The following is a 19,002-nucleotide window of genomic DNA, read 5'->3' as shown; positions in this document are numbered from 1 at the left end:
AGCAGGAGCGATGTGTGGCATGCACACCTCTAATCCCAGCTGTTCCAGAGGCTAAAAGAATGATTCAGAGCACAAGTGAAACAGTTCTTTGAAAAGTTAAAATTGGCAAACCCTGAGACAAATTAAGCAAAAGAGGGAAGACCCCATAATTTAAAATTAGACAAAAAGGAGATGTTAAGTAGATATCGCTAAAACCCAGAGGGTTATTGAGATTTTATATTCTGATGAATTATAAAACCTAGAAAAAAATTAAAAAAAACTTTAGACACACGCTGTATCACCTACTGAGTTGAACCAAGAGAATATAAGCAATCCAAAAAATGCTAGTGAGCGATGAGACTGGAGGGGTAATCGTTTCCTGACAAAGAACATCAAAGTACTAGGTGGGTTTAGTGCTGAATTGTACCGTATCTCTAAATGCACACTGTCCCACAAAGTCGGAAGGGAAGGAATGCTTCTAAACTCATGGCAAGAAGCTAGCTCCACCCTGATGCCAAAACTGGATGGTGATGTCACACAAGAGCAAGCTATAGACAATTTTCCTGATGAACACAGATTCAAAAATCCTCAGTAAACGACAGATTAAGATGATAAAATGGCAGGAGCCAGGAGGTTTCACTCCATGGGTGCTGAGATAATTCAGTGGGTTCAAATGAATTAATGTACTACAGCATGGTAGTGGAATGAAGACAAATTGCATAATCATTTCAATGGATATAGAAATGCTTTTGACAAGGGCTGGAGAGATGGCTCAGCGGGTAAGAGCACTGACTGCTCTTCTGAAAGTCCTGAGTTCAAATCCTAGCAACCACATGGTGGCTCACAACCATCCTTAATAAGATCTGATGCCCTCTTACGGTGTGTTTGAAGACAGCTACAGTGTACTTAGATATAATAATAAATTAATTAATTAAAAAAAAGAAATGTTCTTGACAAAATTCAACATCCTTCAAGGCTAAAAACCATAATTAGAAGCAGCAGGATCAGACCTCCCCACGATGATACCTGTCTGTGAGAACCCAGCAGTGACTATTATACCAAATGGGGAAAAGCAGAAAGGATTTCTTCTAAACTAGAGACGAGAAAGAACGTCCACTTGGTCTACTAATTAGTGGTCACAATAAGGCTCTGAGCTATGTTCTAGTATCTTCTTCCTTCTTTCCTTTTGTTTTCTTCCCCCAGATAGTCTCAAGTAGCCCAGGCTGTCCTTAAATCACAACAGAGCCTAGGCTGTCCTTGAATTCACAATGTAGCCAGTGATAACGTTGAATTTCTGGTCTTCCTACTTCCACTTCTCGAATGCTGTGATTACAGCTGTGTGCCCCATGCCTGGTTTATGCAGTGCAAAGGTTTTTGTGTATGCTAGGCAAACACTCCACCAACAGAGCTATGTATTTAACCCTGGAAAGTATGGTCTAAAAGTGAGTTTATCTTTTTTGCTTTACTTTTGGTGTTAATGAGTTATTGGGTCATCATTTTGGCAACAGTAAATTCCTCGAAGGCCTAAGTGGCTTGGAAACTTTGAGTGTCTAGTAGAGCTTCCTGCATGAACATATATGTAAATCAGGAATAGTACCAGGAATAGCTGGTGTAGTTCAGGAGATAAAATTTTAAATTAAGTTATATTAAATTTAAATATAACCATATATAGTGTTGGTGGCTACTGGGTTGTTTCTCCAATGTCTTTTCTACTTCTTGTCCGGGAGTATCACACAAAGTTTAATATTTAACAGCTCATAATCAATTTACTGAAAGGATTGGCTCAGGTGTTTGCAATGGTGACTTTAATATCTATCTATCTATCTATCTATCTATCTATCTATCTATCTATCTAATCTTGTTTACTTTGTATAATGTTTTCTTGTTTGTATGTTTTCAGGGCTGACCATTTGGTATTAGATAATCAATTGGTGTGCTCTTCCCTGGGGAAGAGTCCTTGTTAGTTGCTTATAGTTCTTGTGTAGGGTTGAGGCCTAGTGGACTATCCCAGGTTTACCTTGGCAATGCCTACTGATGTTGTCCTTGCTTTGTCAGTCATGCTGGGTGAGCCTTTATGGTGTAGCTTTTGACATTAGTAAGGAAAGACTCTTTCCAAGTGGCCAGTGTTTTCCTCTGAACACTGCCTTCCCATGGAACTGCAGAACTTCCCACAGGCTCCATCGCCTCCCACATCCCCACCACTCAGGGGATCAGGCTTTTAATGCAGAGACCTCCTTTGGAGATCAAGTCATAAGGCCAAGTCTCTTTGGAGACTCCCAGCATGCTCTGTTTCCTCTCTCTGGGTTTCACTTGTCTTCAAGTCTACTGTCTTCTTTACCCAGTACCTCCACAGTCACAAAAGCCTAACCATGCTGTAAAGATATTATTAGGAATACTTGATTCAAATGCCTGTGAATCACAAGGTTACATAAAGAAGTTTCTCTAATCTAAAATGCTCCCGGATACATGGAACACACCCAGAGCCTCCTGAGAGGAGATCTGGCGGGCTCCCAGGCCACTTGCCTTGGGAGTCACATGGGAATAAAGACCAGGTCCCAGCAGCATCTCCAGCAAGACAGCTCCAGAGGAGGCCATGGAGAAGCTCTTCATTGCTGCAGGGCTGTTCGTGGGCCTGGTTTGCCTGGTGAAGTGCATGAGGTTCTCCCAGCACCTTTTTCTGAGGTTCTGCAAGACTTTGCCAAGCTCCTTCCTGCGATCAATGGGACAATGGGCAGGTAAGAAGATTCTCCGAGTCTTATTCTCTTATTCTTACGTCTCAGAATGCCTCTGTGACTCCGCACAACATGTAATGGTGTGACTAGACAGCATGTGTGGAATTAGAACTGTCTGGAAAATCAAGGTATGGATCAGGAGATGGGGAAGGGACTGCCCCCCAGGTTTCCCTTGTGTCCGTTGCTTTGCTAGATTTACTTCTTTTTGGAGTCTTTCTAATAATACCAATAATAAACCAGGCAGAGGTGCTGAGTTCTCACCTATAGATTTCCAGATTTCTAAACCCTTGGCTGGTGTGCTTGCATTTTATTAAAGGGAGTTTCAAAAATTTTTAAAATCCAAATGTTAATTTATTTTTTAAAAATGCACTCTGTGCCTCTATTCACTAAACTTGGCAACTTTGTAAACTTTCTCATGGATTTTTTTTTTTTAATGACCATATGAGAATTGTTTAGGATGGACCCAGGGATTTCTAATGGATGCTTCTTACACTTCCACTGTGTATGCACACATGTACATGTGTGTATTAGTATATGGTATGTACACACATGTGTTTGCTGCTTTTATTACTTACTAAGCCACTGAGCTTGTGTGTTCTGGATCTGAATACCCTACCAGGCACAATCAAATGCCCAAGATTCTGTGCAGCTAGAACTCTGCACAGCTGCTGCCCCACTTAGCCCTTCTAAGAACACTCCCCAAAGAGCAGTTAAGATGCAGCCAGAAACTCTGTGGCTTCAAAGTGAAAGGTATAATGTTAGCTTGTTTGAGAGTTAAGAATGAATAAGATTTCCATGAGGAAATATGCGATGTCGTTAGGAACAGACAAACCAGGGAGGGAACAGATTTCACATAGAGAACAGGAAACTCTAGGAACAAGGCTGGAAGATACCCAGAGAAAAAGAATACTGACATCTATGCTCAATAAACTTGAATCTTTTTGTTATTTTTTAAATAAAAATAGTGGGTTTTTAATGAATATTTTAAAAACTGTGTCTAAAAAAAATGTGTGCCCTTTAATGCTTGGTGCCAAGGTCAGGGGCAGGTAGGTATATTTGTGGTGAATTGTGAAACTTGTAATTGTGGTTGTCTGTCTCCAATTTTGGAAACGAAGGGCTTGAAAGCCTATGAAATTGTTGGGTACTAGTAGATAGTGGTATTGGGGGTTAACTATCCAAGGTCCTCAGGTCCCTGCATCCCCCATAAACATTCCTGTGTCCTCTTTGCCAGGTTCCCTATCTTCCACAGGCATTGAGGGCCACGGACCTATGGGGTGGAGGAGGGGAGTGGCCAGTCTGCACTTCTCAGCAGGAACCCTGAGGTGTTCATAGGGTGAGCACTGGGCAGGAATGAAGCAATGACAGGGTACATGCTTGCCCTTGAGTTGCTAAGGTTGTACTGCCCCAAGCCTGGATAAAATACTTGTTGGCTTAGTGCTTGGTTGCATTTCATAGTGTGTTTTCTAGACTCACAGATCCCTCCAAAAGCACACACACACACACCAAAGACAAAACAGAAAAGCCCTTCACCCTTCACTTACAGTGTTCTATCCAGGTTACCAAAGGCTGGAAACCTTGGAGTGGAGCAACGTGGCTTTGTGGTATTGAGCGTTCTAGACGGAGATATACAAGCGACTGAGAGAGAGAGGCTTGAAGATGTGTCCTCTTGTTTCAAGGCTGTCACTGTTTCTTTCAGTGATTACCGGAGCAGGCGATGGCATCGGGAAAGCCTATTCATTTGAGGTGAGGTGGCTCCTTTTTGTGGTATGGATTTTGGAGACCGGTTCTTGCCATGTCTCACAGGCTGACCTCAAATGGATCTCCTGCCTTAGCTTTCTAGGTAGCTGAGACTACAGGTGAGTTCCACCAGCCTAGCTTTGAAGCTACCCTCCAGGCAACGATCCCTCCCTTGTGATAAGCATCCACCCTACCCAACACTTTCCTGTGTACAAAGATTATAGACATTCATTTAAAAAGTAAAATACCTTTAGTATGAGAGTAGACTGAAAAAAAATCATAATCTCATCCCTTAGACACTTAAAAAAAGATTTATTTTTATAGGTGTTCATGTGTGTTTATATGTGTATGCCACTTACATACCCAGAAGAGGGCATCAGATCCCTTTGAGCTGGTGTTACAGGTGATTGTGAGCCACCAATGTGGTGTTAGGGACCAAACTCTGATCTTCTGCAAAGGCGGTAAGTGCTTATAACCACTGAGCCATCTCTCTAAACTCTGGGTGCTGTCTAAAACAATCTAGCCAGCCAACAAATAATGACACATAAAGGTACCAGTACCTCCATTAAGGCTTTAGGAATTCATGGGACATTTGGTGTTTTCTGGTTGAAATTGTACCATAGTGTTTAGATACTTAAATGTACCTTTAAAGCTGGGCGTGGTGGCACACGCCTTTAATCCCAGCACTTGGGAGGCAGAGGCAGGTGGATTTCTGAGTTCAAGACCAGCCTGGTCTACAAAGTGAGTTCCAGGACAGCCAGGGCTACACAGAGAAACCCTGTCTCGAAAAACCAAAAAAAGAAAAAAAAAAGTACCTTTAAAAATGTAAACCCAGTCTGGCATGGTGGTGTACACCTTAATCCCAGTACTTGGGAGGCAGAGGCAGGAGGATCTCTGTGAGTTCAAGGCCAGTCTGGTCTACATAGTGAGTTCCAAAAAAGCCAGGGCTACATAGTAAGACCTTGTCTCAAAATAAGTAAGAAAATATATCCCTTTTATTTATCCTATACTAATAGGAAACATACTAATTCAAAATTTATTTATGTAGATTAGATGTATCAAGTATAGCTTTTGTTTCAAAAACACTGGGGGGAGGCTGAGACAGGGGATTTCCCCCAGGCAAACTGATTAACTAGACTAGACAATTAATGAGGTCTGGGTTCAGCAAAAGTTGTTGCCAAAGTCAATTAATTGGAGAATGATTAAAAAGGAAACTTCAGGTCTCCACACGCACAAGCAGCCACATGCGTGCTAGGCTAGCCTGCACATACATGTGAGCCCATGAGCATTTAAACACTCTCACACACACTACATGTGTGTACACAGAAAAAAAAAAGTGTGTAAGTCTTGATAAAGAATACTGTAAAACCGTAGTGAGAGGAGCTAGTCTCCTAAACAAGGGAGACAGACAGATATTCAGAACTTGCCAACTTCCCCCAAATTCCTTTCAAATCCCATGTCATATACATCATTGCTTTTTAAAAAGCTATATTTAGTTGTTAGCATTTCCTTATATCAAAAATATTGTCTTTAGTTTTACTTATGTTTTTTTTTTCACGTATATTTATTTGTGTGTGTGTGTGTCTATCTGTCTGTCTGTCTATGTGTGTATGCCATGGTATGCATGTAGAGGTCAGAGGTCAACTGCAAAGTCCATTTTCTCCTCCATCAAGTGGGTTCTGCAGATTGAACTCAGGTCACTGAACTTGGTGGCAAGTAGTGCTACTCACTAAGCCATCTGTCCAGCCCCCCAAAATATTATCTTTAAGAGGCAACGTGATATTCTCTCAAAGGAAGGCCTGTGACTCAGCCATTTTTTTTTTCCTCACCAGAAATTTTAGGTTAATTCCCTAATTTTTCTTCATTCTTTATAAAGCTGGGAATGGGTCTCAGCGAATGTGGAGGGATGGAATTGTGGACACACAAGCTCCTGTGGTCTTAGTGAGTTGTAGAGACTCGCAGTAAGCTCTGCCACTCTAGCTTATCCAGTTCTCATACAAATGTCGCCTGCTGTAAGCTGGACGGTCCAGACATCTCACTGTCCCCAAGGCTCAGAGGCCCCATGAAGGGTGCTCACTTCTCCTCCTGGGCTACAGAGGGCAAACTTCTCTGTGGGCCATCAGCAACCAAGCTCTGGGAATCTTCTAAGGGCGCTAATACTACAACACGGGCTCTACCCTTGAGAGCTGATTTATAGCATGTGAAGACAGCATCTTTGGCTGTTTTCAAAGGTAAGGGTTAGGGTTTTGATATGTACATTTTGAGGAGGTGCAAATATTCAGTGCCTGCAAAGCTCAGAACAGCAATCCTACCTCTCTATCCCAAAGGCTAGAGTCACAATAAACCACACTGTGTGATATGGCTGCTCTAGGTGTCCTGGATCCACTATATATACACTTTGGGTGTGACACATCTGATGTACACCATTTAAAAGGCTCCAGATGCTGGCCTGGAGCATCTGTCCCCGGTTTCCACCCCGAGAGGAAAATGTGTAGCCTTTGGTCATCTTTGTACTTATCCTAATTCATATAAGGATATCCTCTCAACCAGTACAGGCTGGTCCTTGATGAGTGGTCATATTTGACTGCAGAGACTAGAAAGAGGGCCCAGCAACAGCTTTCCAAAGCAGGGTGTCTTCTGTTACCAAAAACTGAAAAAGAAAGGGTTGGTGAGGTAAAAGCATGTGATGCCCAGCCTGGCAACCTGAGTTTAATCCCAAGATGCAAGGAAAGAACCAGCTCAAGCAGGTTGTGCTCTGACTTCCACACATGCATTCTCTGACTCTCTTTGTGTCTCTGTCTCTGTCTGTCTGTCTGTCCTCTCTCTCTCTCTCTCTCTCTCTCTCTCTCTCTCTCTCTGTCTGTCTCTGTCTCTCTCTCTCTCTCACACACACACACACGCACACACACATACACACACATACATAAACACACACCTATCCCCCACCCTTCTACCCCAACATCTCATACTCACATCCTACCACATACACTCCATACCATCATCCCACATGATACACACACACACACACACACACACGTCCACATCCCACAACACACACACACACGCATACACACTCTACCCCATCCCACACTATCCTATACCACATACATACACATCCACAGCACACCAAACACACACCTACACAGGTACACAGACACCCCCATACACTCACAATACATCAAACATACACCCATACAGACATAAATGCACATCACGCACTACATCACACATGCACATACATCTACACACACTCCTCCCTACCCCCATAACACACACAGCACACCAAACTACACCACACTCATGCACATACACTAAATATAATAAAAAACTGTTTACTCAGAATGATGTCTCTCTCACTGCTTTGACTTGGAGCTTGACTGCCCCGTAAAGGCACATTTATGACCTGTGGTGCCTACCTACCTGTGGTGTAGAACCTTGAGTAGACCTAGAAGGGAATGGGGCTTTTGAGATGTAGTATAATTTCCAACTACCCTGAAGTGAGTAGCTTTACCCTGCTAAGTCTGCTCACCCCAGGTCTATAACAAAAGGGTTCTTGGCCACTGCTAGGCACTCCTGTAACCTTGGGGCAAAGTGATTCTTTAAGCCTTTTAACTTGTTTATCTCAGGTACTCTATCACAGTGACAGAAAACAGACACACTGTGTCACATTTTATACATTGATTTCCTATTTCAGATCTGTGGTCTTCCCCTCTGAGCTCTGTGTCTTGAGGAGCTACCTGGATTCCTTCAGATTTCCCCATTCTTCCCTCAAATCTATGCTAACCCGACTGACTTAGAGATCCCAAGTCAACGCTGCATGAGCTGTTCATTCTTTTACCATCTTATAAAGCAAGGGTCAGGAGTCAGGGACTGGGGGCTGGATGGGAAAGTCAGTGCTCACCCTGACCAGATCTGCTGACATCATCTGGCAGATGAAATGATATATCATCACTGGGCTTCTGAGTCACTGCCAGCACCAGGAGCTCTGTGAGCCTCATGGCCTGATGTTCTGTTCTGCCCTTGACTAATTCTTGCGTTCTTCTTCTGTACAAACCTTTTCATCTTGTGTCTTATTTAAAAGTTGATTTTTTTTCCTGAGCCCATGCAGGCTTTTCTTCCTTCCGGAGAGTCCATTTTTCTCTCTGGCTAACCGCTGCTTCAGAGAAAGGGGTTCAGTATGGGATTATCTGGACTCCACAGCTGAGAACCAACCAGATATTCTGACCTCTGACCATCATTGGCTGAATCCATGTCAATCAATGGGAGATGGTAGCATTCTCATCTGATCTAAACAGAACGAGGAGGGCAGAATGCTGTGTAGAGAAGACTTTCCAAGTTTAACTTCTATTTGCATTGAATGTTTAAATTGTGAAGGGGTTGGAAAGATGGTTCACTCATTATGAGTGCTTGCTGCTCTTGCCAAGGACCTGAGTTTGGTTCCCAGCACCCTTGTGGTGGCTCATGAACATCTATCACTCTAGTTCAAGGGGATCAGGCATCCTCCTTTTGGCCTCCAAGGGTGATGTGTGCACATGGTGCACAGAAACTAACACAGGCCAAATACCCATACACATAAAAGAAATGAAATTTAATTGTGTTTCCTTTTCAGATATTTTCAGGCTATTTCAGATATTCACATATATTCTCTGTCTCTGTCTCTGTCTCTCTCTCTCTGTGCATTCACTGGAGACTTTGTTAGGGTTCTCTAGAGAAATCAAACCAATTACGGACAAGGAAGGAAGGGGAAGAGAAAGAGTAGATGAGAGAGGAGAACAGAGTATGTATATTTGGGGAGAGGTCTTTTAAAAAAGAAATTGGTTCACATTATTCTGGAAGCTGGTGCATTCAAGAACTGCAGAGTTGAATGGAAGGCTGCAGATCTGGGGGGTGAGGTTCTCCTACATCATGGAGGGCAAATACTTAAGTTTAAATCTTCTGAATATGTTTTTCCCAACTAAATGCACATTGCACGACAAGAGTGGCAGCACACACCAATAACCCCACCCGCACTTGGGAAGAAGATGCAGAAATTGCTTTCAGCTCCATAGTAACTTCGAGGTCATCCTGGACTCCATGAGATCCTCTTTCCAAAGACCAACAAATAAAAATCAAATGGCAATAATAAAAGAAACACACACACTTCACAGAAACACATGGAATAATTAATGTTTGCCACATGCCTGGGTACCATGATCTACTCAGGGTGACACATGGAACAGGCTGTCCTGGAGAATGGATACCTGGGACTCACTTATGCTTTTCTTTCTGCTATTTCTTCCTCAACATGTCTCACAAAGCTTTAGCCACTTCCTCCCTGCTTAGCGAGCGTCTTCTGTTCTGTTCTGTTTGTCTGTTTGTTGGTAGTGTATGAGTGTGTTTGTTTGTGTGTGTGTGTGTGTGTGTGTGTGTGTGGTCTGTAGACAAAGCCTTCCCATGGCTTTTCATCAGTCAAACTCAATGTGATGGTCTTGAATGCCTAATCCTCCTGCCTCCACTTCTAGGGCAGTAGATTATACATGTGCATTACTATTTCTGCCTAAGAAATTTTACTCAGTGGATGAGCTTAATAGTAGAATGAAATGGACCAAATAAAGAACCCGCGAACTTGTAGAAGTTATCTTAATCTAAGCAACAGACAGAAAAATACGTTGGAGCAGGGGAGGGGGAATCTCAGAGATGTCTGTGGACAGCTCGCTGTGTTCATTTTTTTTTTTTTTTCTTCCAGCAATCTTTCTGACCTTGACCATTGTGTTTCTTCTCGTGGAGTTCCTGAAATACCTGTCTGGCTTATAGAAATCTCCCTCTCCCTCCCCCTTTCCTCCCCTCTCTCCCCAAGGTCTCTCTTGGAACCTGGAGCTAGCAAGTTAGTCTTGCAGATCCACCTGTCTCTGCCTCCCCAGCTGTGAATGTCGTGCGGGGGCTGGGAATTCAGACTGCACCCAAAGCACCTTACCCACCGAGCCTTCTCCCAGTCCCTGCACTAAACTCTCGCCAAGCTTCCCTTTTTCTGATCCTTTGATTACAGAAAGTGAGCTTCCTTGGGATTTGGTTCACATTCTGATCTATCCGCTACTCCAGTTTAATTAAATAACTGGAAATTTCAAAGTAGTGCTTAATGGCAGGAATGGGGGTGGGAGTGGGGGATGTGCCTCTCTGGCTTTCCGGAAGCCTATTCTGCTGCGCACATTTTAGTTTAATCCACATTCATCTTCAAAGTGGTCGGAGAGGCTTTGCCTCCTGGTAAAGGAATTTCAAGTATCAAGCAAAGCAGGTGGGGGGCGGCGAGGACACGTTTGGAAGGGCTGGGCTCGGAGGCACAGGGTGGGCTTCCACCTCTAAAGCCCTTGTCTCCTCTTTCTGCACCTGAATTCCAGCCCTGTCTTCTATTCTCTGCCACACAGAGAAAGCCCTGTCTCGCTCCCACCACCGGGTGTAGATTAGCAGCCACAAGCACCTTCCTTGACCCAGGCCCCCATTCAAGCCAGCATGCGATGCAGAGATCCCGGACCAGTGGGCAGTGCATTCTGGGAAAGGCCTTGCTTCTGGGGGCTTAACTCCCTGAAAAGGGGCTGAAGACCCGCATATGGGGCCCGTCAGCCCCGACTTTCTCAGAATAAGATTGAGTCTTGCTTGAGCAGACAAAGGGGACAATGCTGCCCAGACAGCACAGTGCTGTCTGAGCCGCTTTTGGTCCAAACCACTTCACATGCCTCATGGAAACTCTCTCTAGGAAAAGGCGCCACCAAGGAGAGGCCGGAGCTCAGAGGCAAAGAGCACCCTTTGTGCTGAAAATGCAAATTGTTTTTCATTTAATGGACAACTTCCCCTTTGGGAAGCTGATGAAGTAAACTGGGAGACAAAAGTCCTTCATTCTTAAGTCACCTTTGAGACAGATTCCAGCTCTCAGAAGTGGTGGGGGAGGGGACTCCGTCGGCCCAGAATTGCCTGGGTTTATGGTGGTTTTTCTCCTAATTGATATTTTATTTTTGTCAATGCATCTTATTTTTAAAACTGCTTGGTGAAATCCTATTTTAATTTGCATTTCCCAGAAGAGTGGCGATAGTTCTGTGTATGTTTAAGATTGGGAAAGATATAAAGAAAACAACAGGAACGCCTCATATACATGAAACAAAAATAAGTAAGTCTTTTTTTTTTTTTTAAAGAAAAAGCAAAGAAAAGCCTTAATTATATATAGATACAGATGCTAAGAACTCGACTGACAGTATTAAGGGACTTTGATAACATTCAGAGAGTTCTCAGATGATGGGGGCTGGAGCTCTGCTGTGTGTCCTTCCGTCTGGTGAGCCCTGCAACCTTGCACCACAGTCCCTTACCAGCCACAAGCAGACTGCTCTGCGTAAAAGAAACCACCATACAAGCCGGGTGGTCCAGGGTGGGTGTCTCACCTTATCCTGGACATAGAACCAGGTCCCTTAAAGGCTGTGGCATCCTGCTTGATCACATGCTCAGGAGAGGACCGCCGTTGTCAGGACCTCTGGTATCTGAGTTTTCCTTGTAGGTTTAGCCTCTGCCCATTGAGCAACAGTGAGGGCCTGTGATCCTATACCCTGCTCTCAACTTTGCTCTCCTCTCCTTCCCAGACAGTGTTTCTTTGTGTAGCCCTGGCTATCCTGACACTGACTCTGTTGATCAGGCTGGCCTCAGACTCAGAGCTCTACCTGCCTCTGTCTCCCTAGTGCTGGGATTAAAGGCGAGCACCTCCACTGCTTGGGTCAATTCATGCCTTTGGTGATGGTGGTGGGGTATCCTAAAGGGACTCTTTTCTTTCAGAAGGCTGAATATTTCAGTAAACGAGATAGACCGACAACAGTCAAATAGCATGTAAAAGAACATAGATTTCATACCATCCTAAGCCGTGCGCGTAGGAGACTCACAAGGGGGCAAAATGGCTGAACTTTATGTAAGGCATAGAGAGAAGAGGAAGGGGGGCAGGAAATCAGTGATACAGATGAGGGTCTCCTAAGAAGCAGTCATTGTGGTCCCTGCTGGGCAAGTGTCACACTGCAGCTTGTTTGAGTGTGAGGAGAGAAGCCTTTCTGCCTGTATCTTACGTTCCCTTTATGGATATTTATGTGTGTGTTGTGTTTGTGTACACATGAATGTCCCTGAATTGGAGCTGGAGTTACCGGTGGTTGGAGCCATCCAATGTAGGTGTTGGGAACCGGAGTCCAGTTCTCTGCAAGAGCAGTGTGAACTCTTGACCACTAAGCCATCTCCTCAGCCCTCTGTTTTATTTTGTAATAATTAATGACTTAATTACTTTGTCTATTTTTACAAAAGGATGTTTTTGTGTGTTTGTTTGTTTTTTTGTTTGTTTTTTTTTTTAGAAATGTTAGTTTTCAAAGGTCTGCAGTTTCTCTTAGTAACCAACTCAAGATATGCCACAGAGTCTATTTAGTGTGAGATATTCAGCACACCTCTCTCTGGGGAGCTGTGATTCTAGCATAGACATGTGGACAGCTCTGCTCTTCATAAAGGTTCTCAGGGTATGAAGCCTCATGCCTGTTGCCAGCCCTCAGGGGTGGCCATGAATGTCGACTTCAGTTGTTCTTGTGAGGTGGTGTGTGGTGTGTGTATGTGTTACAGTACCAGTTAAGAGTACCACCTTAACAGGAAGCCTGCTAGCAAGGCTAGCATTGAATTTCAATGTTGGACTACACTGCCAGCTTGTTCTTTACGAGACGGATATGGTCTGATGTCACCCAACAGAAGTTGAGGTCTCTTATTCATCAAACTATAGCCCAAAATATAGTATAGAGTCTAGCTTCTTGTTAGATTGATGGGAATTCTTGGTTGTTGATGGCCAGAGAATTCCAGAAGAAAAAACTACCATTCAAGGTCATTATTTTCATTCCTTTTTACCTGGCAGTTTGGGGGCTACTCCCCAGCATTTAGGAAGACTCCCCACCCACAGTCTAGCAGACAAGAACAGACCTCATCCTGAAGGCAATGGACCTGGTGGCTGCAGGAAATGGCCCAGAGTTAAAGTCACCAACACAAGGAAAAGAATTGTCCTGGCCTGGCCTTTGAGATCGCCACCTCTTCCCCTTGCTCTGTGTAGGTCTGTTTTATCTCAGCAGGGATGTTCTCCTTAATATGTATGATGCCAGTTACCCCAATCTCCAGCTTACCTTTTCCATCTGGCCTTGTTTTAAAATATTCACCTTTGCTGAAAGTGGTCCACTGATTTTTCAGTGTTGTAAGGGCTCACCGTTATCACGCTACTATAGCATTCCAGTATGTTCCAGTTTGGTTATGCCTTTTTCTGTCAGCAGACACTCATGTTTCTCTTATGTCTGTCCCTGTCTCTGAGAGAACAGGCATGTAAATGGACAGTATCTGTAAGAACAGAACTGCCAAGTCATGGCTCTTTCCTGATAGCCAGCATTATTACTAATTGATGGTGTTTGTGTTCTCTAGAGAGTCTGAAGTGTCAAGGTTATAGGCTTCCCATAAAAAGAGAGAACTTGTCCTCCTTTTCTTCTTTATTATGCAATTTTGGAATGATTGATTTTTTTTTGGAATGTTTTGATAGAATTTACTCAGAGGATAATCTGTGATTGGAATTCTCTTTGTGGGACAATTTAAAATACATGTTGATATCCTTATTGCCTTATTATAATATGTTTGTATGTTTACTCTCTCTCTTGTTTGATTGCTTGTTTGAGACAGGGTTTCTCTGTGTAACAGATCCCTGGCTCTCCTGGAACTCACTCTGTAGACCAGGCTGCCCTCAAACTCACAGAGCACTGCCTGCCTCTCTGTCTTCCTCGGATTAAAGGCATGCACCACCATGCCTGGTGTTTTTGTTTGTTGTTTTTGTTTGCTTGTTTGTTTTGTTTTTTGTTTTTTAATTTGAGACAGGGCCACTCTACATAGTCCTGGCACTATGTTGATTGAGCTGGCCTCAAACTCACAAAGATCCATCTACCTCCTGAATGCTGAAACAAAAGATGTGTGCCATTATGCCTGGCAACACTTGTATTTTGTTTTTGTTTTTAAGTGGTTATAAAATTCAAGTTAGGGCTGGAGAAGTGGCTCAGCCTTTAAGAGCACTGACTGCTCTTCCAGAGGTCCTGAGTTCAATTCCCAGCAACCACATGGTGGCTCACAACCATCTGTAATGAGGTCTGATGCCTTCTTCTGGTGTGTCTGAAGCGAGCAATGGTGATGTACTCATATGCATAAGATAAATAAATAAATTTTTTAAAAAAATTCAAGTTATTTCTCTTGCATCAGTTTTAGAAATTTATATTTCTAAATTCTAAATTATATTTATAATACCCTCATTTTAAAAAAGGATAATTTTAATTTTATGTGTATTAATGTTTCACGTGTATGTGTCTGAGTGTATCACATGCATATCTGTTGCTCACAGCGGTTAGAAGAGGATGCTGGATCCTCAGGAACTGATGTGGTTGTGAGTCACCTGATGTGGGTTCTGGGAACTGGACCTGCGGCCTTTGCAAGAGCAGCAAGTGATTGTAACTGCTGAGCCATCTCTTCAGTTCCTGCAACAGCCTCTTAATCAATTTTAAAGAACTTCAGCAGGAATTGTGTTTATTATAAGGCTGTCATCTAGTTCATAGGACTTACTAGGAAGGCTCCACCCCCATTCCACAAAGAAATTGAAAAGAAATTCAGAGAAGAAACTTAGAGAGACAAGATAGCTGGGCTCAGCCAGGCCCCAAGGGCAGTGCAGTTAGATGTTTCTACAGCCCTCAACTGTCTGATGGTTGCTTCTTAGGACTCTTGTGGTGAAGACATTTGCTGACATTGTCTCTAGAGCTATTCCTCAGGTTGTGAAGCCTCCCTTTCTCTGTCCCCTTTTCTGCTTCTACCAAAGCAGTGCCACAACTACCTGCCATCCTTTCAACTGATGTGTTTATTTCCTTAATTAAAATAAAATGAAAATGTAATGGCTTTGTGTGTGTGTGTGTGTGTGTGTGTGTGTGTGTGTGTGTGTGCATGCACGCACAGATAAATGGAAAAAGAAGGAAGGAGAACAGTAGCTCATGTTGAATGACTAAGGAATCACTTTATTGCCAGGGAGTAAAATTTAACCCTGTGGAATTTGCAAACAGGTTCAGGGGCCATGAAGGAAGTTCCATGAAGGAACTCAAGGAAGATTGTAAAATGCATGTGTATTATTAGTGAGAACATCCACAAACAGGAGTCTGATAGTCTCTGACATGCATCTTGAGTCTCTGGGTCTGTAGCTCTTTGGGATGCTTTGTCAGAAGATAATCAGAGCTCAAAGTGCCAGGTAGCCAGGCATTACAGGTAAGCCCTGCTACCCTGATGTTCTCCCAGCAATGGTTGAGGGATAGCTCAGTCCTTGCAAGCATAAGGACCTGAGTTTGATCACAGAACGCACATGAAAATGCTAAGCAATGCTATGCATGCTTGTGAACCCAGCACTAGAGAGCTAGGGGTAGGGAGACCCTTTGGGCTTGCTGGCCAGCAAGTTGAACATAGTTGATAAGTCTCAATCCAGTGACTACTCACTGTCTCAAAATGTAAGGTTTACAGCTACTGAGGTACAATCCCCCAGGCTCTGTAGTTGGTTACAGTGACTCACACCAGTTTCAGATAGGAGCTCTCAGATAGCGGGCCCACATAAGAAGACTTCTTAAAGTGGCTCTGACTATGTAATGTACATACAGCATGACTGTTACTGTGGGCTTCAGCTTCACCCACAATGGCTGTTTCACTCATAGCTCAGGAACTTCCATCACATATTAGCTCTGGGGAGACGACTCACACTGCAAACAGGTATGTAACTCTGAGGCCTCCCCCCCACTTACCATCTTTCTGGTCTTTCCATTCCTGCCCGCAGTTGGCCAGACATGGACTCAATGTTGTACTTATTAGCCGGACACTGGAAAAGCTACAGACCGTTGCAGAAGAGATTGGTGAGTGAGGGAGATGTGTGTGCCGAGCTGGCCAAGCATGGCACTACCCTTCCTGTTCACGCCACATCTGCTTCCTGGAGCCTGGGTTTTCTGTCCTCTCTCCTCTGTACACTGTTGGGCACAGGGTACAAAGGCAAGGCCAAAGTGTGAGGCATAGGCTGTCACTTACTCTGGGTTCTGTAGCCTGAGTGACTCGGAAAGAGACTCAGGCACAGGAGGGCCATTTTCTCTGGGTTTTCACCCTTAGAATCAGCCCTGTTCAGCCAGATCCCTTGGCTTCTGTCCCTTCCTTCAAAGCCAGAAACCAGGCCACTTTTTTGTGTGCATGTTCTGCTCCTTGTACAAGGTGAGAGAATGCTAACTGATAGTCATCAGATTCAAAAAGAAAAAGATGGGGCTGGAGAGATGGCTCAGTGGTTGAGAGCACTGGTTGCTCTTCTAGAGGATTTGGGTTCAATTCCCAGCACCCCCTACATGGCAGTTTACAACTGTATGTCATTCCAGTTCCAGGGAATGCAACACCCTTATACAGGCATACATGCAAGTAGAACACCAGTGCACATGAAATTAAAAGTAAATAATTAAGGAAAAAGAAAAAGACATGACTCAGGGCTGCCATATACAGTCACAAAGGTTATACATAACACAACCCTAAAAGACATCTTGTTTAAAAAAATTTTATTTTATTAGATATTTTCTTTATTTACATTTCAAATGTTATCCCGAAAGTTCTCTATACCCTCCCCACCCCCTGATCCCCTACCCACCCACTCCTACTTTTTGGCCCTGGCATTCCCCTGTACTGAGGCATATAAAGTTTGCAAGACCTAGGGGTCTCTCTTCCCAATGATGGCCGACTAGGCCATCTTCTGCTACATATGCAGCTAGAGACATGAGCTCTGGGGGTACTGGTTAGTTCATATTGTTGTTCTACCTATAGGGTTGCAGATCCCTTCAGCTCCTTGGGTACTTTCTCTAGCTCCTCCATTGGGGGCCATGTGCTCCATCCTATAGATGACTGTGAGCATCCACTTCTGTATTTGCCAGTGCCTGGCATAGCCTCATACCATAAAAGACATCTTTTGCAGATAATGTTTTGTTAGTTTAAATAGTTTAGATTATTTTAGTAAAAAAGACCATAATGCTTATTTTTAGGTATTTAACTTTTAATAATTATTAAGTTAATAACTAGCCAGTTATCAATGCAAAGACATGAATCTTTAGTTATGAAGACCTTTAAAGCCATATCAGGCTGCTCTGGGCCAGCCTTGTTTCTTTGGGGGAGGTTCAGAATAGAAAATGGTTGTGGGGGTGGGGGTTATGCAGCCAAACTGTGGAGGTCTGATGCCCTTGAACTGATGAATTTGGCTTTTGTTCTGTAGCTGGATTGTAGAAACCCCTCTGATTAGGACCAGACATCCCTGAGCATTTCCCTCATAATGTTAAATGTGCTTTTTATCAGGTTATTGGAAAGCAAGTCATGTCTTTTACATTAAAGAATCCCCAACTGTTAAGCTGTGTGTTATGACTGCTTGATCCAGAGGAACTGAGTCTAGACACAAAGCTAAGGCATTTCTCAGGGAGACTGGAGTGCTCTACCTGTAGCTGTTACTGCTGCCTACAAATGCCTTCACTGGGCAAGTCAGCACAAAACAGTCGATAAGGCGCTAAACATGTTAGGATTGAAGGATAGGTTCCCTTGCACGGGTTAGTCAGCTGCTCTGATCCTCAATTTGCTGCTCTGGAAAATGGGAAGAATGTCTGTCCCCTCAGGGTTATAGAGAGGCAAGCTGTCATGTAGGGAGGATGTAGAGGACACCTCCAAAGGATCCTTGCGTCTGTGCTTAAGGGATCTGAGTGTCCTGAGGTGTGAGTGCATCGGACTAGTGTTGATAGCCTTCTTCCAGGGGCTCACACTTGTGTATGTGTCAATCACCTGGTGACTTGTACAGACCAGTCTAGCTCATCCCAGTGTGTCTAAGAGACAGAAATCTATGAGTCTAACAAGATTCCCAATGATTTTGAAATGACTTTGGGGAGCACAATCCCAACTCTTTCTAAAACTGTTTTGTTATTTTCAGTGTGTGTCTGTGTGTGTATCTGTGTGGGAATGCACACATGTGTTCAGGTGCCTGAAGATGCCTGAAGATGCTGTCACCCTGCAGCTGGAGTGACAAGAGTCATGAGAACATGGCATGGGTATTGGGAACTGACCTCAGATCTTCCTTTAGAGCCGAAAGCACTCTTAGCTGATGAACCATCTCTCCAGTCTTGCAAAATCTACTTTTAATGCTGGGAACTTCAGGGTCAAGAGGGCTGATTGTACTCCAGCTTGCTAGAAATATCTGTCATCTCTCACGCAGAGAGGACCACTGGAAGCCGTGTGAAGATTGTACAAGCAGATTTTGCCAGAGAAGACATCTATGACCATATTAAAGGACAACTTGAAGGCTTAGAAATAGGAATTTTAGGTGAGTGAATTAAAAATTCAAATATTGATGTTGCATGTAAGTATGATAATCACCAGTGACATTTTATTTTGTGACAGTTTATATACAACCTGCAACTATATTGTAGTATTAAAGTGAATAGTGAAGGCCCTTTTGGGAGTGGGCTGG

The 19,002-nt window shown here is 43.6% G+C and overlaps 1 protein-coding gene across 1 annotated transcript in view; it reads left to right on the top strand.

The window, feature by feature from the left end:
* The first annotated feature begins 2,498 nt into the window (after positions 1–2,498).
* Hsd17b3 (hydroxysteroid 17-beta dehydrogenase 3) overlaps positions 2,499–19,002 on the top strand; it is a 32,002-nt gene continuing 15,498 nt past the window's right edge. The window contains exons 1-4 of the mRNA XM_021180785.1: positions 2,499–2,714; positions 4,408–4,454; positions 16,309–16,384; positions 18,748–18,855. Coding sequence (XP_021036444.1) covers positions 2,573–2,714; positions 4,408–4,454; positions 16,309–16,384; positions 18,748–18,855 — 373 coding nt within the window. The 5' untranslated portion in view covers positions 2,499–2,572. The remainder of the gene's footprint in view (positions 2,715–4,407; positions 4,455–16,308; positions 16,385–18,747; positions 18,856–19,002) is intronic.

The sequence above is a fragment of the Mus caroli genome, chromosome 13 (genome assembly GCF_900094665.2).
Source record: "Mus caroli chromosome 13, CAROLI_EIJ_v1.1, whole genome shotgun sequence".
NCBI classification, from domain to species: Eukaryota; Metazoa; Chordata; class Mammalia; order Rodentia; family Muridae; genus Mus; species Mus caroli.
Note: the sequence above shows the minus strand (reverse complement) of the source record. Positions and strands in the feature narration are given on the sequence as shown.